Below are 27,121 nucleotides of genomic sequence, written 5' to 3' on the forward strand. Positions count from 1 at the left end.
GCTCTCCCACTGTTCATATTGTTCTTCAATTGCTTCATAAGATTTTACATAGAACTAAAAGATTTGTAGGATTGCTGATTACTGCTGTTGTGGGTATTATTGCTATAACCACTGTCGCTGCTGTTCCTGGTGTTGCTCTACATCAAACTGTTCAAACTACAGAATTTGTACAAAAATGGCATGAAAATGCTAGTAAATCTTGTAATCAACAAATCGAGATAGATCAAGAAATTAATGTTAGATTAGCAGATTTAGAAACCACTGTTGTATTTCTTAGTGATCAAGTAAAAAATCTTCACGCTATGATTACCTTAAAATGTGATTGGAATGGATCCACTTATTGTGTAACCCCATTTTCTTATAATCAAACTCGTACCCCTTGGTCTAAGGTGCGAGCCCATCTCCTGGGACATATGCCTAATCTCACTGTGGACATTTTACAATTACAACAAGAAGTTGATCAGATGTCCAGCGCCAAGCTTCAGCTCATCCCTGGAGAAGAGACACTTTCTGCAGCTGCAGAAGGACTTTCCAATTTAAACCCTGTTAATTGGATAAAAATTCTGGGTGGAGGGTTTGCTGGGGTTATTGCTGTTCTGTTTATTATTCTTTATTCATTTTGTTTAGTCCTCAGATGTAGACAAATAGCCCTCAGATGGGCTATAAATGAAGAAACTGCACGGTCTGTGTTTCTCATACTTCAGAAACAAAAAATGGGGAGATGTAGTCACACAACAGCCTAGCCAACTGTCCCTCCATGTCTTTCCTTAAGGAAAGAAGAGTCTATGAGATTGTGCCTTTCTGGGACTCTGTTCCATCCTTGTGTTTACACCTTATGTCTCTCTGTCTGATCCCCAAAAGATGGTTTGCAGCCAAAGACAGGTAAGATATCTCACAGGAGATACAACCTAAGCCAGGCGGAACTGAGTGGGGACCCCCAATGAGCTACCTTTAACAAATATGGGAAAGGGCCTTGCCTTCCCTTCCCTCTTCTTGGGAAAGTCTGTTGCTGGCTCTGGCTTTTCCCTCACAGCTGTCAGTTAGAAAAGTAATGAGGAGAATGAAGACCAGTTATCTCTCATATCTGAGAGACTTAACACTGAGAAGATATTTACCTTAAATAAGATATAGTGGGACCTTGTACTTCGGCTGTTTAAAGACTAAGATAAATTGGCTTGGGATGTTTATATGATAAATGAGTCTCATAGACCATGCCATAAAACACTGTGACTCCCTTACATACTGGTCAATAAAAGCCTCCAGTCAGCTTTGTTTGGGACTCCAGTCCTCTGAGACTGAGAGACCCCTGGCCTTCTGAGAGATTTAACTACATTAAGTCTCTGTTTCTTTCTTAAAAACTTAACCCAAACAGCCCCTTCTCGCACCCTCACTGCCCGTGGTGCGCTGGACGCGACATATATATATAATTATAGTTGGCATTCATTATTGTTCAGCTTCAGGTGTACAGTGCAGTGATCAGGCATCCACATCATCCCTGAGGTGGTCTCCCAAATGGGACAGGTGCCCATCGGATACCCTACAAAATCTTTACAACATTATTGATTACGTTCCCCAAATTAATTTTCAAAACCTTCTGGCCATCTTGTGGTTACCAACTGTTTTCTAATCCCCTCACCTTCCCCCTTATCCCCACCCCCGGCCCATCTAACAACCCTCAGTTTTTCCTCTTTATCTCCAGAACTGTTTCTGATTAGTTCATTCAGTTATTCTCTTCTTTAGATTCTGCATATAAGTGAAATCATATGGTACTTGTCTTTCTCTGTCTGACTTATTTTACTTAACATAATGTTCTCTAGGTCCATCCATGTTGTTGCAAATGGTAAGATTTCTTTCTTCTTTATGGCCGCATACTACTCCATTGTATAAATGTACCACAGTTTCTCAATCCAGTCATCAACTGATGGGCATTTCTATTGTTTCCATATCTTGGCTATTGTGTATAGTGCTGCAATAAACATAGGAGTGATACAGATTTTTGAATTGGAGTTTTGGGTTTCTCCAGATAGATACCTAGGAGTGGAATTACTGGATCATAGGGTAGTTCCATTTTCAGATTTTTGAGATACCTCCATATTGTTTTCCATAGTGGCTGCACCAATCTGCAATCCCAGCAACAGTTCACAAGCGTTCCCTTTTCTCCACATCCGCGCCAGCACTTGTTTGTTGATTTATTGATGATAGCCATTTTGACTGAGGTGAGGTGGTATCTCATTGTGGTTTTTATTTGCATTTCTCTGATGGTTAGTGAGGTTGACCATTTCTTCATATGTCTGTTTGCCATCTGTATGTCTTTTTTTTAGAAAAATGTCTCTTCAAGTCCTCTGCCCATTTTTTAATTGGGTTGCTTGTTTTTTTGGAGTTGAGTTGAGTGAGTTTTTTTATAGATTCATGATATTAACCCCTTATCAGATATATCATTGGCAAATATCTTTTCCCATTCAGTAGGATCCCTTTTTGTTTTATTGATAGTTTCCTTTGCTGTGAAAAAACTTTTTAGTTTGATGTAACCCCACATGTTTATTTTTTCTGTTACTTCCCTCGCGCAAGGGGATATATCAGTAAAAATCCTACTCTGGGTAATGCCTGTGAAGTTGCTTCCTATATTTTCTTCCAGGTATTTTATGGTTTCAGATCTTACATTTAACTCTCTAAGCCATTTTGAATTTATTTTTGTATATGGTGTAAGGAGGTGGTCCAGCTTCATCTTTTTGCATGTGTCTGTCCAGGTTTCCCAGCACCATTTATTGAATAGACTGTCTTTACCCCATCATACATTCTTGCTTTCATTGTCATAGATTAAATGGCCATATAGGCATGGATTTATTTCTGGACTCTCTATTCTGTTCCATTGATCTATGTGTCTGTTTTTATGCCAGTACCATGCTGTTTTGATTACTGTAGACTTGTAGTATAATTTGAAGTCAGGTATTGTTATACCTCCCACTTTGTTCTTATTTCTCAAGATTACTGTGGCTATCTGGGGTCTTTTATGGTCCCATATAAATTTTAGGATTATATGTTCTATTTCTGTGAAAAACGTGGTTGGTAGTTTGACAGGAATTGCGTTGAATATGTATATTGCCTTAGGCAGTATGGACATTTTAACTATATTAATTCTTCCTATCCATGAACATGATATGTGTTTCCATCCATTTATATCTTCTTTCATTTCTTTCTTCAGTGTCTTATAATTTTCTGAGTACAGATCTTTTACTTCTTTGGTTAAATTTATTCCCAGGTATTTTATAGTCTTTGGAGCAATTGTAAATGGGATTGTTTTTTTAATTTCTCCTTCTGATGTTTTATTATTGGTATATACAAATGCAACTGATTTCTGAATATTAATTTTGTATCCTGCTACTTTACTAAATTCATCTATTAGCTCTAATAGTTTCTTGGTGGAGTCTTTAGGGTTCTCTATATATAGTATCATACCATCTGTATATAATGATAATTTTACTTCCTCTGTAGTCGCACAACAGCATAGCCAACTGTCCCTCCATGTCTTTCCTTAAGGAAAGAAGAGTCTGTGAGACTGTGCCTTTTTTGGACTCTGTTCCATCCTTGTGTTTACACCTTATGTCTCTCTGTCTGGTCCCCAAAGGATGGTTTGCAGCCAAAGATGGGTAAGATATCTCACGGGAGATACAACCTAAGCCAGGTGGAACTGAGTGGGGACCCCCAATGAGCTGCCTTAGAATAATGTGGGAAAGGGCTTTGACTCCCCTTGCGCCTGCCTGGGAAAATCTGTTGCAGGCTCTGGCTTTTCCCTTGCACCTGTTTGTGAGAGAAGTCATGAGGACAACAAAGATCAGTTCTCTCCACTTATCTCAACGGAGCTGTTACAATATGAGAGACTTGACCCTTGGAAGGTACATACCTTAGGTAAAACATCATGGGACCTTGTGCTTCGGCTTTTTACAGACAAAGAGTGATTGGAATAAACATTTTTCTGCTATGATGTATGAGTCTCACAGACCTTGTAGGAAACAATGTTACTTTCTTGTATTTGTATACCTATCAATAAAAACCTTCAGTCAGCCTTATTCTGGGCTCCAGTCCTCTGAGATTGAGAGACCCCTGGCCTTCTGAGAGATTTAACTACATTAAGTCTCTGTTTGTTTGTTTCTTTAAAACTTAACGCAAACCGCCCCTTCTCGCACTCTCACTGCCCTTGTTGCGCGGGACGCGACATTCCTCCTTACCAATTTGGATGCCTTTTATTTCTTTTTTTTGTCTGATTGCTGTGGCTAGAACTTCCAGCACTATGTTGAATAGAAGTGGAGATAGTGGGCAACCTTGCTTTGTTCCTGATCTTAGGGGAAATGGTTTTAGCTTTTCCCCATTGAGTATGATGTTAGATGTGGGTTTATCATATATGGCCTTTATTATGTTAAGATATGATCCCTCTATTCCCACTTTCTTAAGGGTTTTTATCATAAAAGGTTGCTGTATTTTATCAAATGCTTTTTCTGCATCTATTGATATGATCATGTGATTTTTATTTTTCATTTTGTTAATGTGGTGTATCACATTAATTGATTTGCGGATGTTGTACCACTCTTGCATACCAGGGAAGAATCCCACTTGATCATGGTGTATGATCTTTTTAATGTATTGCTGAATTCTGTTCGCTAATATTTTGTTGAGGATTTTTGCATCTATGTTCATTAGCGATATCTGCCTGTAGTTTTCTTTTTTTGTGGTGCCTTTGTCTGATTTTGGGATCAGGGTGATAGTGGCTTCGTAAAAGGTGTTTGGGAGTCTTCCCTCCTTCTGGATTTTTTGAAAGAGCTTGAGGAGAATAGGTGATAATTCTTTTTTGAACGTTTTGTAAAATTCACCTTTAAAGCCATCTGGTCCAGGGCTTTTGTTTGTTGGGAGATTGTTGATTACTGATTCAATTTCCCTGATGGTAATCAGTCTATTAAGGTTTTCTGTTTCTTCTTGAGATAGCCTTGGAAGGTTGTACACCTCTAGAAAATTGTCCATTTCTTCCAGATTGTCAAATTTGTTGGCATATAGTTGCTCATAGTAATTTCTTTAAATTTTTTGTATTTCTCCGGTGTCTGTTGTCACTTCTCCTCTTTAATTTCTGATTTTATTAATTTGGGTCCTCTCTTTTTTTTAATGAGTCTGGCTAAAGGTTTGTCAATTTTGTTTCTCTTCTCTAAGAACCAACTCTTGTATTCATTAATCTTTTGTATTGTTTTTCTGGTTTCTATTTAATTTATTTCTGCTCTGGTCATTATTATCTCCTTCCTTGTGCTCCCTTTGGGCTTATTTTGCTGTTCTTTTTCCAGATCCCTTAAGTGTGAAGATAAATTGTTGATTAGTGATGTTTCTTGTTTCTTTAGGTAGGCCTGCAATGCTATGAATTTCCCTCTTAGGACTGCTTTTGCGGCATCCCATAGATTTTGGGTCATCGTGTTTTCATTTTCATTTATCTTGAGATATCTTTTGATTTCTTCCTTCATCTGCTTGACCCATTCATTATTTAGTAATAAGTTATTCAGCCTCCATGAATTGGTGTGTCTTCCAGTCTTTTCCTGTAGTTCATTTCTAATTTCATAGCACTGTGATCAGAGGAGAAAATTGGTATGATTTCAATTTTCTTAAATTTATCAAGACTTGTTTTGTGGCCTAACATATAGTCTATCTTGGAAAATGTTCCATATGCGCTTGAGAAAAACGTGTATTTTGCAGCATTGGGGTAAAATGCTCTGAAAATATCGATTAAATCCAAGTGGCCCAATGTATCATTTAAGGCTGTTGTTTCCATATTGATTTTCTGTCTGGAAGACCTGTCCCTTGTTATCAGAGGTGTGTTGAAGTCCCCTACTATGATAGTGTTACTGTTGATCTCTGTTTTTTGTCAGTCAGTACCTGTTTTATATATTTAGGTGCTCCTATGTTGAATGCACAGATGTTTACTAAGGTTACGTCCTCTTGTCAGATTGATCCCTTTATTATTATATAATGCCCATCTTTATCTTTTAATATGTTCTTCATTTTAAAGTCTGTTTTGTCATATATAAGTATTGCAACTCCAGCTTTTTTCTCATTTCCATTTGCATGAAATATCTTATTCCAACCCTTCAGTTTCAGCCTGTGTGTGTCTTTTGATCTGAAGTGATTCTCTTGTATATAGCATATACAAGGGTCTTTCTTTCTTATCCACTCAGCCACCCTATGTCTCTTGATTGGAGCATTTAATTCATTTACATTTAAAATGATTATTGATAGGTACATAGTTTTTGCCATTTTTAAATTTGTAGTTAGATTGTTTTCATCTTTCTTCTATTTACAGAAGTCCTTTTAGTATTTCTTGCAATGCTGGCATGGTGATAATAAATTCCTTTAGCTTATTCTTTTCTGGGAAGCTCTTTATCTCTCCATCAACTTTAAATGATAGCCTTGTTGGATAAAGCAATCTGGGTTGTGGGCCTTTGTTTTCCATCACTTTGAGTATCTCCTGCCACTCCCTCCTGGCCTTCAATGTTTCTGTAGAAAAGTCATTTGATAGTCTTATGGGAGTTCCCTTGTATGTAATCCTCTGTCTTTCTCTTGCTGCTTTTAGGATTCTCTCTTTGTCTTTAAGCTTTGCCATTTTAACTATAATGTGTCTTGGTGTGGGCCTGTTTGGGTTTATCCTGGTTGGAACTCTCTGCACTTCCTGGGCTTGTATATTGGTTTCCTTCATCAGGTTAGGGAAGTTTTCAGACATTATTACTTCAAATATGTTCTCAATCCCTTGCTTATTCTCTTCACCTTCTGATATTCCGATGATGCGCATGTTGTTGCACTTGATGTTATCCCAGAGGTCTCTTAAACCATCTTCATTGTTTTTTATTGTTTTTTCTTTCTGTTATTCTGTTTGGGTGATCTCTGCTAACTTGTCTTCTAAGTCACTGATTCGATCCTCTGCTTCATATAACCTGCTGGTAATTCCTTCAAGTGAGTTCTTAATTTCAGTAATTGTGTTCTTTAGTTCTAACTGGTTGTTCGTTATGATTTCTACATCCTTCTTTATGTCTTCTCTAAGCTCCTTAAACATTCTTATCACCAGTGTTCTGAACTCTGTCTCTGATAGGTTGGTTGCCTCTGCGTCATTTGGTTCCAGTTGTGGAGGTTTCTTCTGTTCTTTTATTTGGGACATTTTTCTTTGTTTCCCCATTCTGGCTGACTCTCTGTGTTTGCTTTGATGTATTAGGTAGATCCCCTAGAGTTCTTAGTTCTTGCTGGGTTATCTTATGTAGTATGTGTCCTTTATATTTGACTTGCACTACTTCGTTCTTCTCCTCTGCGTGTGGTCCAAAGGTGACTCTTGTGTTGTGTAAATTGTCCTGTTAAAGAAGATCTTTAATTGCTTTTTGCTTCTGAGTAGGTGGGGTTAACTCCTATGCTGACTAGTTGTGAGACTTGGCTCTGCCCACCGCAGGGTGTTCTGCTGCGTGAGGATTGGCCACATGAGGTTTGGCCTCTATGGGCTCTTGTGCCTTCAGAGAATTCCCTCTGGGTGTGTGACTTGTAGGTCAAACACGGTAGTCCTCTGGTTTGGTCTGGAGTTGGCCTCTGGATATGTTGAATCTTGTGCCTCTTAAGCTGAGCCCTGGTAGAACAATTTCAGAACAAAGCAAATCACCAAGCACAACAAAAACAACAACAACAAAGAAAAAAAATCAAATACATTCACATGTATAAACACCCGATAACCTCCACTCAACACAGGCAAAGATATCAAAGATATAAAGACAAAACAAAATAAAATAAAACAAAGCAAAACAAAAAGCAGCGCCAGTCTTGGCTTAAGCTCTCCAAGTAATCTCCAGGTTGTCCTCTGCTGTATCACAGAGTCCCCTGCCTATTACGCAGGCAGAACCGGTCACCTGGTGCCCAGAGTGACTTTGGGACTGTAGATTTAAATGCGTGGGGCTTGGGGGTCTGGATGATAGTTTTTACAAAGTCAGTGCAGTTTCTGCCCTTGCCTACACATATGCACACTGAGAATAGCAATACCAGCACTGTGTCCAGTACACCTGAGTCTTAGGGCACTTCTTCCGTTTGTGTGGGGGGAGGGCGGGCGGGAGATTTCTAAACTGCTGAAAGCTGGGAGCTGCGTCTGCCACTTACTGCCTCCACAGTTGCACTTGCCCCTAGGCAGGCCAGAAAGGGTGGGGGCTGGGGATGGAGGGGTCTTCTCTCTCCCAGCCCAGCTGCTTCACACTCTTCCTGCAGGCCAGAAAGGGTGGTGACTGGGGGTGGAGGAGTCCCTTCTCTCCTAGCCCAGCCAAAATCACACTCTTCCCAGCCTCTTCCCTGGGTCAGAGCTGCCTATCAGTCTTCCCAGTGCCTGAGCACTATGGCCCCTCTGTAATCTGACACTACTCCTCAGTTCAGGGGCCAGTTTAAGTCTCTGGAAGGGCAGGGGTAGGATTGGAAGAGCGGGGGGAGGGCCCAGGTATGGAGTCTGTGTTCTTTGTCTGCCCTAGGGCCCACCAAGCTGCCTCCCCCTGGCAGGAGCGATCAGCTGTGGGACACAGGGAAAGAGCCCACCTCCTGACTTTTGTGTTCTCTGTTCCGACCTGGGGTCTCGTGCTTCTCTGGAGCTGCAGGTGCTGGCCGCGTTACCGCACCGCCGCAGCCGCTGCCACCGCCGCCACCGACCGCAATTCCACCGCGGGACCGCGCGTTTCCACTCCGCTCCCTTCCTTCTTCCCCTGCTTGCCCAATTTGCACACCTTCAACTAATCCTTCCATGAGTCTCTTAGCTGTTCTGCGTGATGAGCAAAGAGCTCTTTGATGGGTTATATGTCCCATTTGTAATAAGATCCGGAGGAGAACTCAGAAAGTGCGCCCCGCTGCCGCCATTCCTATGAAGTCTCAACATGTACATTTTGAAAAGAAAAATCCTTGGTGTACCAAGGATGATTTGGAGATTCTTTTTTTTTCTTTTTTAAGATTTTACTGGGGAAGAGTATGTACTTCCAGGACTTTTTCCAAGTCAAGTTGTTGTCGTTTCAATCTTAGTTGTGGAGGGTGCCATTCAGCTTCAAGTTGTTGTCCTTTCAGTCTTAGTTGTGGAGGATGCAGCTCAGCTCCAGGTCCAGTCGCCATTGTTAGTTGCAGGGGGCGCTGCCCACCATCCCGTCGGAGTCAAGGAGTCCAACTGGCAACCTAGTGGTTGAGAGCCCACTGGCCCATGTGGGAATTCAACTGGCAGCCTTCAGCATTAGGAGCACGGAGCTCCAACCGCCTGAGCCACCGGGCCGTTCCCAATTTGGAGATTCTTGATTGGCAAGTTTTTAAAGTGGTTTTTTTTTGCCATTTTATACTTATAACTACTATTTTGTACCCCCTCAGTAAAATCAAGCTACTTAGCACAATGTATTAGTCATTTTGTGTAAAATGCAGAATTGAGAAACACACACACAATGCAGTCTCAGAAAATATCTGAGAAGGCCTGAAGGCTTCATGCTGGGTTGCTTAATGATGGCTTTTCCCTGCATGGAGCCAGGCTCTAAACACTAGGAAAGATAGCTCTCTGGTTTGCTAAGACATAATTTTAGTAACAAGAGAGCAACTATACTATCACCTTTGACTAATCAAGGGAGTGATATCCATCATAGCTGCAGGCCCACACTCAAGGGGAGGGAATTATACAGCTGTGTATACCAGGAGAAGGGAATCTTGGGGACCATTTTGGAATTTTGCTTACCACAGTAGTTTTGCTAAGAAACATGTGCCCATGAAGATTCATGCTCTTCCCTTCCTTGTTGACTTGATTAAAAATCAGTCTAGCCTCTTCATGCTGGCATCCATATATATGGTATGTAGTCCAGCAGAACCAACACTATAGTATGTACCATGCTGCCCTCCAATGACCAGATGGCCTAGACACAGACCTTGATGGATTCCAGAGGCACAAGGTGTACTGGAGCGTGGCTTCCCTACTTTCTGGGCTCTTACCTGATTTGGAACCCTGGGATATAATCACTCTGAGAATTATTGGCAATGGAATAGATTTTCCCCCTCCTTCCTCTAGTACCAAGTTGATGTTCTCAGTCTCCTTGTGTGTAAATGGAGACAAGCTACTGGTATTGATAGGTAATATCACCGGGAAAGTTCCATTTAATGAAAGTGGCTCCTTAGCATGGTCTGGGAGACTGCTCAAAGAAATGACTTGTATTTCTGGTTAGGATCAAGAAAAGAAAATCCTGACAATTTCTCTTTCACACTTGCGAAGCTGGATTTTTTTTTTCCTTTCCAATTAAGTTATAATTATTCACGAACTATGAGAGTGAAGAAGAACTGCACGTATTTATTTTATGTTACACACTTCTAGTTTTCTTTCCTTAAAAAGCTGTTGTACAGGGTTCTCAGGGAGTGAGTTCTGCTCATGTCCTCAGTCTGTCATCCCTGCCATTGTTTACACTGGGTGGCATGTGCTGCAGCTCTTTTATTTGCTTTCACAGAGTTCCCATTTTTGCAATGTGCACAGCATTCTGTGTTTTCGTTTTCTTTACAAACTTTTGCTTATCCTTCAATTTCATCTTTTCAATATGTTTTCTTCTTTTTGATCTAATAACTAAAATATAGACATAATGTTATTGAAAGACAAATAAATGAGGAATAGAAATGGAGACAAAAGAGGTGAGGAAAAATGGAGCGAAAAATAAGGGTGCAAACAGTGGATTTTCAGTACATAATAACTGTTATTTGTCTGATAAGGATGGTGAAAATTAAATTTTAAAATTATTTTCCCACTTTCTGTATTCAAGCTTTATAAATGCACAGTAAAAAAGTAAATGTAGAAAAGTTATAATCCAATGTCATGAAAAGACATTGAAAAAAATCTTTTCTAAGGGTAAGGAAGAGCTGTCTGCCTTAGTAAGCATCACTCATCTCTTCTCCTCATAGCCTTCCAGCCTCTTTCCTACCGTCTATGTCTGGTGTTATTAGAGAGGATATCCATGCAGGGGAGGATTAATAGGATTAAATCAGACACTGCACTCTCTCCATATTTCTGCTGTAGAATTTTTAAAATTCCAACATCAGAACTTCTACAAAATCAGGTTTATATGAGCATATATGTTGCTCTCTCCTCAGAAGGATTTGCAGGTATGGTGAACATCTCTCAGACAGGTGTCTTTGACCTGGGGATAGTAACCTCTGTTTTGTGGGCCTGGATCCCATTTCCACATCACATTGAGGCACACGGTGCAGACAGGACATCCACTTGTTTGTGTTCTAAACTTGAGAATAATGCCACATTAATAACTATGCTTAAGGGAAATGTCTTGCCTGGGAAAAGGTTTGTTTCCTGAACTCTTTTTTCAATCCTTGGAATTTCCCTGCAAAAGGAACCAAGCAACCACACAGTTGTTAGCCACTGTATAATTTGATGAGAACAGTTCATTTATGTAGGTGTGGCTGTAAATATTAATCTTTCTTACCTCAAATTCCATTAACTCCCACTTAGCTTTGCATTTCAAAACCAAACCATCATTGCCAGCTCAGCTTTCATGTGACTTTGGATATGACGAGACAGATAAACTGGTTGATTCTCTACCTGAGTGAATAAACTTTTCCAGTTCCTTCTCATTTTCTGGAAGTAGGTAAAAGGACTTGTCTTGGCGCTCATCCTCGGAGCCCTCCTCTTCATCTCCTAATAATGGTATCCTAACATTTTTATAAAGCAATGCAAGTTGTTGTCTTTCCTCAGCCTGTACCAATCGACTGGAGAATAATACAGATGAATTTAGGAGCACAATTTTCACAACACATCATCATGTCTTAACCACGTGACTTTTTGACTGAAAAAGAGTCACCAATACATGGTGGTAGGTAGGTGACGGAAGCAGAAATAGACTGTTAAACCAAAGTAATCAAAGATCGTAAATTTGTGCTAACAGGTATAAGAGGAGTAACAGATAATGCCAATGTGGATCAGAGAAGAAGTAGGGTGAGGTGAATGAGGCACTCACATTAGGTACAAAACTTCGTAAGATAAATAATATCTTAATGCAATAATTTACAAAAGAAAAATTAACGCCAAGAACTCCATGATGAACAAAATATCAACATTTCAATAAAGACAGTATAGCTATTACAGATTTTCCCTTTTGCTCAGTCTCCAATACAGCTTGTCCCAACACCATTACTGATCCTGTATTTTAAAATGTAGATATTTTGTTCCTTGTGGATTTTGTGGGGCATTTAGATTTTTAAAAAATGTTGCATTAAAATATTATTTATATTGATTAAGGAGTTTTTCGGCACCCCTTTAAATTTTGCACCTAAGGTGAGTGCCTTGTTCACTTCACCATAGGTCCAACCTTAAATGTTTAACATGGAAATGGGTAATAGAGTGTGTTAGTTTTTCCTAACATACTTGCCTTCTTAATTCTATTTGACTGATGTAATAAAAAATAATTTTACGATTGGCTTATTTGTGTTCTATGGGGCTGTGATGTAGGAGAGGGTATAGGAGGAGCATCCAGAGACAAGCTGTGCAGCAGGAAGAACAGGCCTGATCATAAACATCGTTAAAGATAATCAAGAAGTTGGAAAAGGGCCAGGATTTAGGTAAGGAGAGTGAGGTGCTCCCTTCAGGTGCAAAATTGAAGGAGGTGCCAAAAACCTCAGTAACGATGATAAATATTTTAATTCAGTATTTCTTTTAAAATGAAGTGAATGGAGAAAATCCATAATAAACCAAATATCGAAATTTTAAATAAAGACACATCCAATAGTGCTGTGACAAACCATATGGGAGCCTGAGTCAAAAGGAAAAAGGTGAGTCCCTACATGTATGCATGTTTTTGTGTATTTTTAAATGGTTATTCTTTTCCAAAACATTAAAGTTGACAATATATTAAAAAATTGTAAAGTGGTCATCAAAACTCACAACATTATTTAAGTTTAAATATTTTATCTACACAAGAAACAATTTATTGTAATTTTACTTCCTTGGTTTAAATGAAAACAAACTTATCAATAGTATTTTAAAAATCTACATCTGGGAAAAATTAACCACTAAAAATTACATGAAAACATATACTTTGAGGCATGTGTTTTCCTTTTGCCTCAGGCTCTATAATAGCTTGGTGTGACCCTGGGTGTGACACAAATGTAAAAGCTGTAAGAGTAGACATTAACTCAGCAATTTAATTGGACATTGAAAAGTCCAAGAGGGTACATTTTAGTGAGTTATTTTAGAAAACTTTATATCTGTTAACATCTTTGTCTATACTAATGAAATAAACCAAAATAGCTGTTGCAGAAATTGATCAAAGGAGATCACCACATTAGATAACACAGAACCAAAAATGCTGGTTACACACTCTTGTTAGCAAAATATCTTCAATTTTACCTTCAATCTCATTTTGCCTTCATTTGATATACTTCAAGGTGGTCCTAAAATGGCTCCCTTAAAAAACATCTGGGCCTGGCCCAGTGGCTCAGGTGGTTGGAGCGCCGTGGTCCTAATGCCAAGGTCCCTGGATCAATTCCCACACGGGCCAGTGAGCTGCACCCTCTATAGCTAAGATTGTGAACAACAGCTTTCCTTGGCTCTGGGCTGCTCTAGCTGGAGGTTGGCAAGAGCTGCTGTGAGCTGCTATGAGCAGCCAACCAATGACCAGCGACCAACTGCCTCAAGGGGCGGGGGGGGGGGAGGCCGGAGTGCAAGGCTCATAATACCAGCATGGGCCAGGGAACTGTGTCCTACACAACTAGACTAAGAAACAATGGCTTGAACCTGAGTGTGAGGGGGGGGAGGTGGAAGAAGGGGAATAAAAAATATCCCATACATGGTGCTATAGTCCTTATGTTCATACTGAATTCTAATCAAGCAAATAATTCAGTACACCTTCAAGCTGTTTCTGATGGGATATAATGGGACCCTAGAACTGAATCCTAGAGCAGGAATCGGTATGTTCTGGTCAGAGTGGTATGATGTCCTAGTGCAGTTCACTTCTGTCCGATCCTAATTCAAAATGATCACATCACTTGAAAGAGCTTGATCACAAGCTTTATCTGTGCTAACAAGATGAAGTATCTTCCCAAAATGCTACCATTATCCCAGACTACTTTGACAATAACAAGTTTCTAGTGAAAAAGAGAGTGGTCACTCTTTTTTGCTTTGTATTAAGATTCCTTCCAGATAGCAAGTTCACTTGAGAATACCACATTTTGGGAGGATAACTGGCATCTCAGACAGTGGCTTTCAAACATTTTTGACCATGAACCACAGTAAGAAAAGTTTTACTTCACAACCATGTATCTGTCTGTCTGACAAGTTACTTTAATACGTGTAATACTTTCTAATATGTTCTATTCTTCTAAATTGTATTCTGTTCTGTTTCTTTTTATTTTCTTCTTTTAAATTTACATTATGACCCAATATGAGTACAGTTCATATTCTGAAAAACACTGGTCTGGAAATTTATAGTGATTATAAAAATTTAGTGATTATAAAAATTATCATCATTATTATCATCAGTAAATAATAATTTAGTTACTTTATATCTTGCTTAAGAATGGTAATGTTACTTAGCATATACTTACTATAGCATATAGGAAAAAGTGATCCCACAAATCAGGGCAATGCTTAAGGCTATACATGCAATTGTAACGACTTGAAGAAGAGCAGGTCCATGCAAAATCAGTGCTAAAAATGGAAAGAAAAGGAGTTCGCACAGAATTTCATCTCAGCTATGCCTGGCAGTTAATATATTTGTTAATCATATTGTTATTCCAAAGGGAAATGTGACAGAAAATGAGAAATACCATTTAAAAAGAGCATTTTTAATTTTTAAAAATGCAGAGATGAGATTGCTTCTGTAATCAAATATAATTTGAATTCACATGTAATCACTGACTCCCCTTTTTCATCTGCCTCCTGTTCTTGGTTGAAGCCCTCTCTTTTGCTCTATAGAGACATGGGGGTCCTTGACTCAGTACAGCAGCATCTGCCATGTATGCAGCTGGCAGGAGAGTAGCCTTAGTGTTACAACTCGAGTGTTGCTTTGATGGTCTCAGGGTGTGCAGTGCTATAATGAAAGAATATTACAGAGCAACTCGGTACAACTCCACAAACCAGAATCCCAGGAATTGTGTTTGGAGCTATCGAATGTAGTATAGAACTCTGGTCATTTTTTATGGGCTCAGGTGTATCAGCCTTCCCATCATCTGAAATAAAAAAGGAAAACTAGAGATTTACTGTTTGTACAAATTGAACAAAAGTACAATTGGAAAGTAAGTACATTACTCAGCCACTTGTAAATTCTAACAAATTGAAGTGACTACTCCATATCCCTCATTTGGCCTTCCCTCACTTTCTGTCTCTTCACTGGTACAGGCTGAGGAGTTCAGTGACTGGGCTGAAAAATGCCTTGATGTTCATATCTCAGTGAAAAGTCAGCCTGGCATGATGAAAAGAAGCTGGACTATGAAAATGTTAGCAGTGCAAAATGCTTAATTGTAGCTGTAGGTGTAGGGTTTATGAATGGCACTCTACAGTTCTTTCAACTTTTCTGTAAGTTTTCAGATTTTAATAATGAAATACTGGGGGAGAAAATGAGAATATGGGTTACAGATGGTTTCAATACAATGAGTACTGAAAATTGGCTGTTTAGTCTGCCAATGCGAAGGGCATCCGGGACCTAGAGAAAGGTGGTGTTAGCAACATAGTGGGGATGCAATGTTGACTGAAACAGGTTCAAGAGAGAATGGGAGGAAAGGAATTAAAGACTGTGAATTTTGGAAACTCTTGAAGAGCTCTGCTGTAAAGGTGGGGAGAGAAATGGAGGCAGCTCCTGAAAGGGGCTGAGCAATCAAGAGACGTATTTTGTTTAAGATGGGGAAATTGACAGCATGTTTGTATGAGAATGGGACTGATATTTTAAGTTGTGATACAACAGGAAGTCACCAAGCAGAATGGGAGAGCAAGTGGACTAATGAAATGGAGTAGCGTATTTTTTATAAAACTTCCTAGAAATGGAATTGCTGTTTATAGTGTCTGTATTTTCTTATTTTCTGTATTCTTGATGCTCTGGCATTTGAGGCTTTGTTCCTGGAGAAACTCCTGCTCCCAGCCCCTGAGGCTAGTATTTCCTAGAGCAAAGGACTCCCCTGTGAGCATCTTTTGATATACAAACCAACCAATTCAGAGCCCACACCCCCATATATGGATTCATATATGGATTTGTATATGACGTCATATAACACTTCCTTTGTCAAACATTCACATCCAAGCTGATGAAACAAAAATAGTTAATAGGAAGGAGTCTGGGAGCTAACAGGAATAAGTCTAACAATTAACTGATGAGTCAAAAAGAGTTAATAAGAATGAGTCTGGGAGCTAAGAGGAATAGATTCAAAGATTAACCACTTAGCTCTGAGTCCCCTGGTTAGCACTACACTTGCAGGCTGACAAACACCAGGACAATTTTTAGAGGAAGCCACCTGCAACAACAGTTCTCAGAAGAGGCCAGCCACAATGGTAAACAACTACAAGATGACTAGCCTCCTGCATCCTGCATAGAAAAATATAAAACCCCAGCTAAACAGCAACCTGCTGCAGCTATCTACTCTAAGACCCTGCCCCTGGCAATCCCTCTGCTGGTGTTTCTCTCCTTACTATGTGTGACAGCCATCTTCTTTAGACACTGCCATGGTCATTCTCTCTGCCTGACGTTTAATAAAACTTTCCTTGTTTTCCTACTTTTCTAAGTCTTGTGAATTCTTTCACATTCTGTAAATGACCAGGAATAATTATATGTGTGAGGACAGAGCAAGGAGTGCGGTTTCCAGGCTCTCACCCTCACATGGAAAGGTGCTGGCTCAGGTAGTAAAAGGCCATCAACTGTGATTGGATGGCCATCAGCTGTGGCTAGTTGGCCGTCAGCTGTAATCAGTGAGCCACTGGCCACTAATATAGCTGCCGTGGCTACGCTAGCAGCAAATGGGGGCTAGTAAGAAGGTAGTGGCTGAGCCAACAAGAGCAGATTGCAGTTAGTATGGCGGATTGCAGTTAGCAAGTGAGGTTGGTTGGCAGAGAGAAGTAGACGGCAGGTTGCAGATCGTGTGGCTCCTGCTTCCTGTGTCTCCAACCCAGACACCAGCAAGAATATAGTGGTATGACTCTCCTATCTATGGCTCCATGGGTGTTCCTTTTTGGCCTCACTATATGCTGTGTTCTTATATGGGGAGCAGTACCAGAGACCCCGCATGACACCCTGCATGACAATACATTTTGGTGCTGAAACTCCAGAGTTTGACTCTACCTCTTTCTCTCCCCTGCTGGGGATTTACCCCGGTGACTCGCCAGAGCCTCTCCTGGATCCCTTCTCTTGAGTGTTGGAAATTGATGTTTTCTGACTGGGGCTACTCTCCAGTGCAATTGAAAGCCCAACTTCTCTGTTGGTTGGGGAATCCCATTGCCAGACGTGGTGTGGGGCTCCTTTCTTTTTCTTAGGGGACAGGTGACTCATCTTGGCTGCACTCTTAGTGGGCATGGCATGGACATGTAGAAGCCTCCAAAGCATCCGCCACTTTAAAGAAGTCTCCTGTGATAGAATAATCTGGTAGCAGTCCAGGACTCTAGGACTAGGTCCCAACGGGTGCAAGTCAAAGACCCACTCATCATACAGGCACACAAGTCAGATACACAGTCTCCCTCCCCACTGGCCACTCCCCATAGCTCTTTGCAGTGACTTGCTGCCCATCTAAATTCTTCTTTCGCTTTCTCTGGACCTCTGTCGCTGCCTCCACGGGTCAACAGGTCTTTGGTTGGTAAGAGATATGCCTGGAGATGTCTGTGGGGCAAAAGGAATTCCACAGGCCAGGTCCACAACGCTCACCTTGATCTTAGGTGGGGACGCCCTCACAACTAATGGTCATTTATTTCCTCTCTTTCTCTGGAGTACGCGGTAACAAGTGTGCTAATTCAGTAACTCCTGAATCAGAGACTCCAGAGGATCTTTGGAGGACTCCCCTGGAATTCTTAGTCTGGCAATCACAAGGCCACTGTCCCTAGCACCATGGACAGCTCCTCCTCTGTCCCTCTCGACTCCCCTCTTGGCTGTTTTTTTCAAAAATTTGACCAAATTTCATCTCTCTCCTCTCAAAAAGAAAGCTTTTTCCAACTCTCAGTTACTTTCAAGATCTAGTAGATAGCCTGAAGTGTAAACATAGCCACTACCACTGCCTGAGGCTGAGGTAACTGAAAAAAAAAAGAAAAAAAGAGGCACTTTTAAGAAGAAACAGAAGCGGTTAATCTCTCAAGCCAAACCTCCACCCTTTTATTACAGCCTCTTTGAAACTGTTCTATTGGCGCAATTAAAGATCTTAGGTCCTCTTTGCAATTGTTGGAGGTTCTGTTTTTGTGTATAATCTGTGCTTGTCGTATTTTACATGTAGCATTTTTGCCTCTGGATAGTATTACCAGTTTATAATGTTTAATTGGCTTGAAATGAAATTTTAAGTGCTTATATAATAAAAACTGACCCAAATACTTTTCAGGATCATGTGATCTAAGAAAATATTTGATACTAAGGCTGGTATAACTTTTGGTTAAATAGACATGTCTTTTAAGGTTATTAACATTAAATATAATACCTTTTGTTTTATCTAAGTTGCAAAAATAAATTTGTGTTATCTCTGTTAAAAATTTGTCAAGAAAATAGCTTGGGTAATAATTAAAATCTCATAAAGTTAAAAGTTAATAAGAAGTATATAAAATACAGTTTTAGATGAAACTTTTCAGCAATAGTTATACAATATAGATGCTTGGACATGGTTTTTCAACATCTGCTAGTAACTTAAAATTTTAGTTTTGCTAAGTTGTGTTAAATAATAAAAATTATTAGATATCTAGGTATTTCAAAATAATAAAATGCTGAAATATTAATTATTAGATAGGTCTGGGTTCATCTGTTTGTGGCTTCTTATCACAGGAAGGTTATAAAAATAAATTAAGATCTATTAATAAATATATCTTGTGGGCGTCCAGTTAGCTCAATTAGTTAGAGCACGATGCTCAGTTGGTTAGAGCGTGATGCTTGTAACACCAGGGTTACCAATTCCATCCCCGCATGGGTCAGTGAGCTGCGCCCTCCACGACTAGATTGAAACAACTACTTGACTTGGAGCTGATGGGTCCTGGAAACACACACTTAAAATAAATACAAGTTTAAAAACAAACAAACAAAATTATATGTCTTGTATTTTATTACAAAAACTTATGCTTTTGAAGGTTGCAAAATATGTTGCTGAATATGTTGCCAGTGAAAATGATAAGTACTTGCTTTCAGCTATCATAAAAATTAAGGTTCTAAAGATTATACATTAAGTAAACAAATTTGAATATCAAAAGTAAGTTATTACAAAATTAGAGTTACGTTCTCTCTCTGCTAAGTACGACAAAGTTTGTTAGACTATTGGTCAGCTACTGATATTAAGAAAAAGTTTTCTTCCTGAAAAGCAAACATTATATATGTTATCAGAATAATTTGTTTTGTATGATCTCAATTAGGTCTTTGGTTACTCAAGAAAACTAAATGTAAGAACTAAGTCTTGCTACTGGTAGGCTTCATGTGCCGTTCTTGGCATCAGATGTGGGCCGATATAAGGAAGCTTAGCTTGATACTTTTCCTAATCTTGTAGGCTGTCGTAACAGTTCTGACTCGCTGTTGCATCCTTGATAAAGAGGCTCAGATCCTAAAAGAAGGCTAGGGAATTTGTTACAATGTCTTTTACAACCGAGACAGGTAAACAAGGAAAGAATAAACAACAAGACCAGAGACAGTCCAGCCTTTTGCCTGCAGTTATAGACAGCCCAAGGCCAAAGCCACCTCATGGCCACCCTGACAACCTCAGAATGGCTCCCAGATGGCTCAGTTGGTTGGAGCGCGTCCTCTCAACCACAAGGTTGCTGGTTTTGACTCCCACAAGGCATGGTGGGCTGTGCCCCCTGCAACTAGCAACAGCAACTGGACCTGGAGCTGAGCTGCACCCTCCAAAACTAAGACTGAAAGGACAACAACTTGACTTGCAGAAAAAAAAAAGTCCTGGAAGTACACACTGTTCCCCAATAAAGTACTGCTCCCTTTCCCCAATAAAATCTTTAAAAAAAAAAAAAGAAAGAAAGAGGCTGTCATCTTCACAGGGGTAGACCTGTGGGTGACCCTTGAAATGGAAGGTAAGCCTGTTAATTTCTTGATTGATACAGGAGCCACTTACTTTGTCTTTACTTACTCTGGAACTGTTTTCTTTGAAACCTGCTCGGTTGTACTGAAAATAGAGCACCTAGATTTAGGCTCATACTCAGTCTATTTCTTGTCAGTGGCCTGTACCTTGGTGTTTCAAAAGGACTCTAGCAAAAATTGTCAGGAGTTCTCTAAGTCCTGGCTCTAATTGCTGCCCATTACTTTAGATTCTAACCTCAATTCTGTTATTTCCTATATTATTAACTTAGGAGAGGTTCAACAGACACTGAAGAAATATAGAGACTGCACCTTCCACTGGCCGTCCCTTCTGCTCTCTCTATAGCCCTGTAAAGCCAAGAGACCAAGAATTATTATAAGGGCTGGTCCAGTGGCTCAGGTGGTTGGAGCTCCGTGCTCCTAACGCTGAAGGCTGCCGGTTCGATTCCCACATGGGCCAGTGGGCTCTCAACCATAAGGCTGCTGGTTTGACTCCTCGACTCCCACAAGGGATGGTGGGCTGTGCTCCCTGCAACTAATAACAGCAACTGGATACGGAGCTGAGCTGCACCCCCCATAACTAAAGATTGAAAGGACAACAACTTGACTTGGAAAAAGTTCTGAAAGTACACAGTATTCCCCAATAAAGTCCTGTTCCCCTTCCCCCAACAAAATCTTAAAAAAAAAAAGAATTATTACAAGCCTAGAAAAGAGGGATCCCCAACAAACAAGTTAACTCCTAAATGGAAGGGATCTTTTTACAGTTCTCCTGAGCATCCCAACTGCCATCAGGCTGCAGAGACTCAGTAGCTGGGTCCTCTTTCCTCCAATCAAATTAAAGATCTTAAGCTCCTCTTTAAACAAGCAAGTTGTCACGCAGGGGACCCTGCTCGCTGCGCCATTTGTCGTGCAGGGTCTCCGCTCCCGCTCCCCACATAAGAACGCAGGACACGGTAAGGCCAAAAAGGAACACCCATGGAGCCATAAGTAGGGGAGTCAAACGAATATATTCTCACTGGCGGCTGGGCTGGAGACACAGGAAGCAGGATCTACATAATCTGCCTAACAGCAGTCCGCGCTTGCCAGCCACCACCTTCTTGCTAGCCCCCATTCCTTTCTGCTAGCGTAGCGACAGCCGTTATATTAGTGGCCAATGGCTTACGGGTTACAGCTGACGGCCAACTAGCCACAGCTGCTGGCCATCTGATCACAGTTGATGGCCATTTACTACCCGAGCCAGCACCTTTCTATGTGAGGCCAAGAGACTGGAAACTGTTTTTTGGGGCTTTGTCCCCACACAAGTCAATCTCCCAAAACTGATAAGTACTAATAATTTACCGCAGACTCCTGGAGCTCTCTTTATTACTTTTCTCTTAAGACTTCTTGTTTTCCTCTTTGCTCGCACTCCACCTGGGATCCCCTTTCCACTCTTGGGGATCCTAGTCTCTCACCTTTATTGGTTCCCTTCCTTATTATGTTTGGTTTACTTCTATTTAGACCATACCTCTTTAACTTTCTGGTTAAATTTGTCTCTTAAGTTACAGATGGTTCTCATGCAGGGCTTCCAGCCCATCCCCACAAGTAACTCTGAAACCGCCCTCAGCCCCATAGATCAGAGCTCCAACTCCCGGCCTGAAGCCTCCAGCTTGGTCAAGTCCTCAGATGAAACTGCCCAGATTTTCCAAAGCCCAGTTGCACCACTGTGGGGACAAAGCCCCAAAAAACAGTTTCCAGGCTCTCGGCCTCACATAGAAAGGTGCTGGCTCAGGTAGTAAATGGCTATCAACTGTGATCAGATGGCCATCAGCTGTGGCTAGTTGGCCGTCAGCTGTAACCCGTAAGCCATTGGCCACTAATATAACGGCTGTGGCTACGCTAGCAGGAAAAGGAATGGGGGCTAGCAAGAAGGTGGTGGCTGGCAAGCGCGGACTGCTGTTAGGCAGATTATGTAGATCCTGCTTCCTGTGTCTCCAGCCCAGACGCCAGCGAGAATATATTGGTTTGACTCCCCTATCTATGGCTCCGTGGGTGTTCCTTTTTGGCCTTACCGTGTCCTGCATTCTTGGGCGGGGAGTGGAAGCTGAGACCCTGCACGACAAATGGCGCAGCGAGCAGGGTCCCCTGCGTGACACATGGTGTAGTCGGCAGGATACGGTGCTGGCCAAAGCTTTCCGAAGGGCAGTGGAGCAGTTTGTGCGTAAGAAAGCTCAGTGTGAGGAAGACCAGGAGGAGCAGCTGCCGGAGAGCTCGATTCCCGTGGAGGGGTGGAAAGATGCGGATGGTTCCCCAACCAGCAGAGGCCGGAGAAAGCAGAGAAAGCGAAGGTTGTTGCCGCCCTGTGGGCTGTGAACTGCTTGCTGAGGCAGCCCGGATGCAGGACTTTTAGTCCCAGGAGGAAACGCTTGCTGAGTCCTCCGTGGGAGATGAGGGTGAAGTCAAGGTCATCCCTCACCCTCAGGACAGCCCTGGAGAATGACTATGGACTATGAGGAATTGCCTTCTATCCCTGATTTAATGGACGCTTGACTGTTTGGGAACATACCACCATGTAGTGGGACTGGTTTGATATTTGGTTTTGTGTCTTGACTGGCCGCCATTGATAATATGTAAGCATCTTGATGTGAGCCGCTGTTGTTCCAGCACAGTACCCCGAGAGGCCCAGAGAGAGAGTGGCAGTGCCCTGAGAGGCCCTGGCTGTGTCCAGGAAGTCTGGCTGTGCCCAGAGAGAGTGGCAGTGCCCTGAGAGCCCTGGCTGTGTCCAGGAAGTCTGGCTGTGTCCAGAGAGAGTGGCAATGCCCTGAGAGGCCCTGGCTGAGTCCAGGAAGTCTGGCTGTGTCCAGAGAGAGTGGCAATGCCCTGAGAGGCCCTGGCTGAGTCCAGGAAGTCTGGCTGTGTCCAGAGAGAGTGGCAGTGCCCTGAGAAACTCTGGCTGTGCCCGGGGAGACAGGTGGTACCCTAAGAAGCCCAGGAAGTCTGGCTGTGCCCAGAAGTACTGTGGTGGTGCCCTGAGAAAACCTGGCTGTGCCCAGGGAAACAGGTGGTACCCTAAGAAGCCCAGGAAGTCTGGCTGTGCCCAGAAGTGCTGTGGTGGTGCCCTGAGAAACCCTGGCTGTGCTCAGAGAGCCTGGCTGTGTCCAGGATATTGCATTCACCTCCAGGCTCCTCGCACAGGGACCCTCGCAGAAGACACTTGTCGCGTAGATTGTGAGGCGAGACCCTGTAGGGGTGGAGTGTGGGGACAAAGCCCCAAAAAACAGTTTCCAGGCTCTCGGCCTCACATAGAAAGGTGCTGGCTCGGGTAGTAAATGGCCATCAACTGTGATCAGATGCCAGCAGCTGTGGCTAGTTGGCCGTCAGCTGTAACCCGTAAGCCATTGGCCACTAATATAACGGCTGTGGCTACGCTAGCAGGAAAAGGAATGGGGGCTAGCAAGAAGATGGTGGCTGGCAAGCGCGGACTGCTGTTAGGCTGATTATGTAGATCCTGCTTCCTGTGTCTCCAGCCCAGCCGCCAGCGAGAATATATTGGTTTGACTCCCCTATCTATGGCTCCGTGGGTGTTCCTTTTTGGCCTTACCATGTCCTGCGTTCTTGGGCGGGGAGTGGGAGCTGAGACCCCGCAGGCTGCCCCGCATGACAAATGGCTCTCCCACAGGACAGAGTTCTTCCATATTCTGCGAATGACCAGGGGTAATTCTATGCCATTACAGGCCAATTCTGTCTGCCCTCAATCACCCCAGGGCTAGGTACTGGACAACTAGGAACCATTCTTATAGCCCAGAACCTGCTGAAATTATTTAAGCTATCCAACCCTAAGCTTACTCCATGTACCTACCTCACTTCACCCATTCCTTCCCGTGTAAACCCCAATAAAGGCTCTGGGCCATGCTCTCCCATCTTCCTCCTGCCTCCTAACTCTGGTCCTTCCTTACATGGCCCTGCATGCCTGTTTCTAGGAATCTGTGTATATAAACCTTTTCCTTCATAACAATCATTTCCATGTCTGCGTGTCTTACCATACCTGAGTAAAACAAATCCCATGTATATTTCAACACTCTGGGTCAAAATATAAACACATCCTTTTTATAAGAATTTTCAACTGCCCACTATAGAAGTTGCAATCATTTCTAACCTACAAGCAAGATGAGAGATTGTACTTCCCTACTCCTTTGCCAATAGTTCATTATGAACCATTTTGCCCACTTTCAACATGATAGCTAAAACCTGGAAATATGGTGCATTTTCAATGTGTATTTCCCTTATTATGAGTTAGGTATCTTTCCATATAACCAAGAGCTAAGGGTTACATGTGAAAATTGGAGTCTTCCAGTGATCTGATCAGGCAATTCTTTCCTCTATCTCCATATCAGAACCTACACTTGAGACCCAAAGCTTGGGCAAGGAGGAGGTCTAAATGAAGCTCTAGTGCAAGCTCACAAAACAAGTAGGTGTCAAAGTAAGGACCAGAATCCAGGCCCTTTGATACCATGGCCAGAACTCAGTCTCTGGGCTTTTGTGGTAAGGGGGTGAACCTGCAAATGAACTACTCATGATTGAGTTTTAGGAAGATTAATATGTTTGGGATGGATGCGTGTATTAATCATGTATTTTTGTTTTCTGTCTTTTCTGACCATCACTGTTAATACAACTATCCAGAGAGGGCCCCTTTTTCTAACATGCACAAAGGGACTGCAGAGGTTACTACAGTGGGCGCCCTCTGGAGCCACACACCACAGCAGCTTTGGGAATGCACAGGGGTCCCATCCACCCTCCCAGATCCCTTGACTTACCATTATGCCTTGAGAATTGTGGAGGTCTCACAGCTAGAAGGCCTTTGAAGGGGATCAAAGAGAAGAAACAGATTTAAGATAGATTTAGGAAAACTAGGAAATAACTTGGTATTAGACGAGGGGGACTAATATGTAGTTTCCAAATAATTAAGATGATAAATGTGGTTAATAAATTTATTCCAATACTTAGTAGAAATATGTGGCTTAGTTTGCCAAAAGCATGTTTTATTTGCATCCAGTGTTTCCTTTCGTGAACATGGACCATAAAGAACATAGCACATTTGTTTTCTTGACTGCTTTTGCAGTCACACAAGCTGATTGAGGCTCTGGAATGATGCAGTGCAGACTTCAAGAGGACTGTGCTTTCATCACAAGGCCAGAGAACCAATGCCAGCAAGAGCCCAACAGCAATTGTCTTTCCTCCGACACAAATCATATGCTATTATCGTGTGCAGATGGCATTTCCCTTGTACAGAACCGAGACTGTTTATAAGCAGAGCATATCTGCACAAAGAGTTACTGCCTGACTTTATAGATTGTAAGGGTCAGTTCCTCCGTTTTGAGATAAATGGAGTTCAAAATGCAAAGCGTAGAAGAGAAAGGATTGTAAAGAACGTTTCACAGTTGTAGAGCATCTGTGTCTAGACACCTCCACTCGACCACAAAAACAAGTATATCAAATCACAATTGAAGTCACACAGACAAGCTCATAGGACCCAGTGGGCCAGGTTTCTGAGTGCACTCAAGTGAGACAAACGAGAAGCAGCAATGCCTAAAAAGAGCACAATTTACAGAGAGTGAAGAACATAGGATTTAATTTCCAAGCAGTGCTTATCTAATATTATTTTACGGGCCAGGCTACTAACAAATACACAAGAAAAGACATTCATATAGCAGATGAGAGGACACATTTCACTGAATGAACAGCAGGAGGACTTATACCTGGGTCTTGGGGAAGCCTCTTCTTCTTCTTTTTTTTTTTTAATATTTTATTGGGGAAGGGGAACAAGACTTTATTGGGGAACAGTGTGTACTTCCAGGACTTTTTTTTTTCCAAGTCAAGTTGTTGTCCTTTCAATCTTAGTTGTGGAGGGCGCGCCTCAGCTCCAGGTCCAGTTGCTATTGCTAGTTGCAGGGGGCACAGCCCACCATCCCTGGTGGGAGTCGAACCAGCAACCTTGTGGTTGAGAGGACGCACTCCAACCAACTGAGCCATCCGGGAGCCCAGCGGCAGCTCAGCTCAAGGTGCCGTGTTTAATCTTAGTTGCAGGGGGTGCTGCCACCATTCCTTGCGGGACTCGAGGAACTGAACTGGCAACCTTGTGGTTGAGAGCCCACTGGCCCATGTGGGAATCGAACCGGCAGCCTTCGAAGTTAGGAGCATGGAGCTCTAACCGCCTGAGCCACCAGGCTGGCCCCGGGAAGCCTCTTCTTGAATCTGAGATAATTGAGTTTTTTTAGAGGACACTTTGAGCTGCTTGGTGACATTTGTGGATTCCTGTGACTGCTTATAGCCTTGAAAACTTATAGCAGTAAAATGTTACTACCCCTCTTTACTTCTTCTAAAACAAAAACAATGGTTGACACTACCCATTAAGTCTGCTTTTTGTCCAAGTGGGTTTGAACTCACCTGCATAAGGCAAGCATAAACAAAGTGGACATTCCACAAAAAACAAAAACAAAAAGGTGAAAGAACTTTGAACCTTATCCATCACTCCAAAATTGTTAGTCTTTTATCCTATGGATGAAAGAAAATACTCAGCTAGAACCCAGCACTGGCCCTATATATTTATCCGAGGGAACGAAGAAACTCCACTCCCTGTAGAATGTTTAGGTCCTGACTTGAAGTCACCAATGTGAGATCAGCTCAGGCTGCCTCGCGGAGTTCCTTCATAGAAACAAGTCAGCCAATGGGGAGACTAACAGAATGTGGGGCGTGCCTAGTGAGGTGAAGCTGGCGGGTATAGGTACAAAGACGAGGGCCCTGTCCTCAGGGAGCATCCAGATCAATGGGAAAGGAGAGCTTGCTCCTTTGTCTCCCTCTCCCTGCCCCATGTATTTCCTCTTCCGCCTGTTTTTGGTCCCAGGCCTTGGCCCTCT

At 42.0% G+C, this 27,121-nt stretch overlaps 1 protein-coding gene across 1 annotated transcript; it reads right to left on the reverse strand.

Moving 5' to 3' along the window:
- Nucleotides 1-10,323: 10,323 nt before the first annotated feature.
- LOC308489968 (uncharacterized protein C19orf18) lies at nucleotides 10,324-26,733 on the reverse strand (the record flags this gene model as incomplete). The annotated part of the gene is made up of 6 exons (XM_081031576.1): nucleotides 10,324-11,802; nucleotides 14,593-14,695; nucleotides 14,893-14,956; nucleotides 15,125-15,216; nucleotides 26,429-26,536; nucleotides 26,652-26,733. The coding sequence occupies 6 exons, from the start codon at nucleotides 26,731-26,733 to the stop codon at nucleotides 11,538-11,540; spliced, it is 714 nt and encodes a 237-aa protein (XP_080887702.1). The 3' UTR covers nucleotides 10,324-11,537.
- Nucleotides 26,734-27,121: the final 388 nt, after the last annotated feature.

This window comes from Rhinolophus hipposideros, assembly GCF_964194185.1.
Source record: "Rhinolophus hipposideros genome assembly, chromosome: 21".
Taxonomy (NCBI): domain Eukaryota; kingdom Metazoa; phylum Chordata; class Mammalia; order Chiroptera; family Rhinolophidae; genus Rhinolophus; species Rhinolophus hipposideros.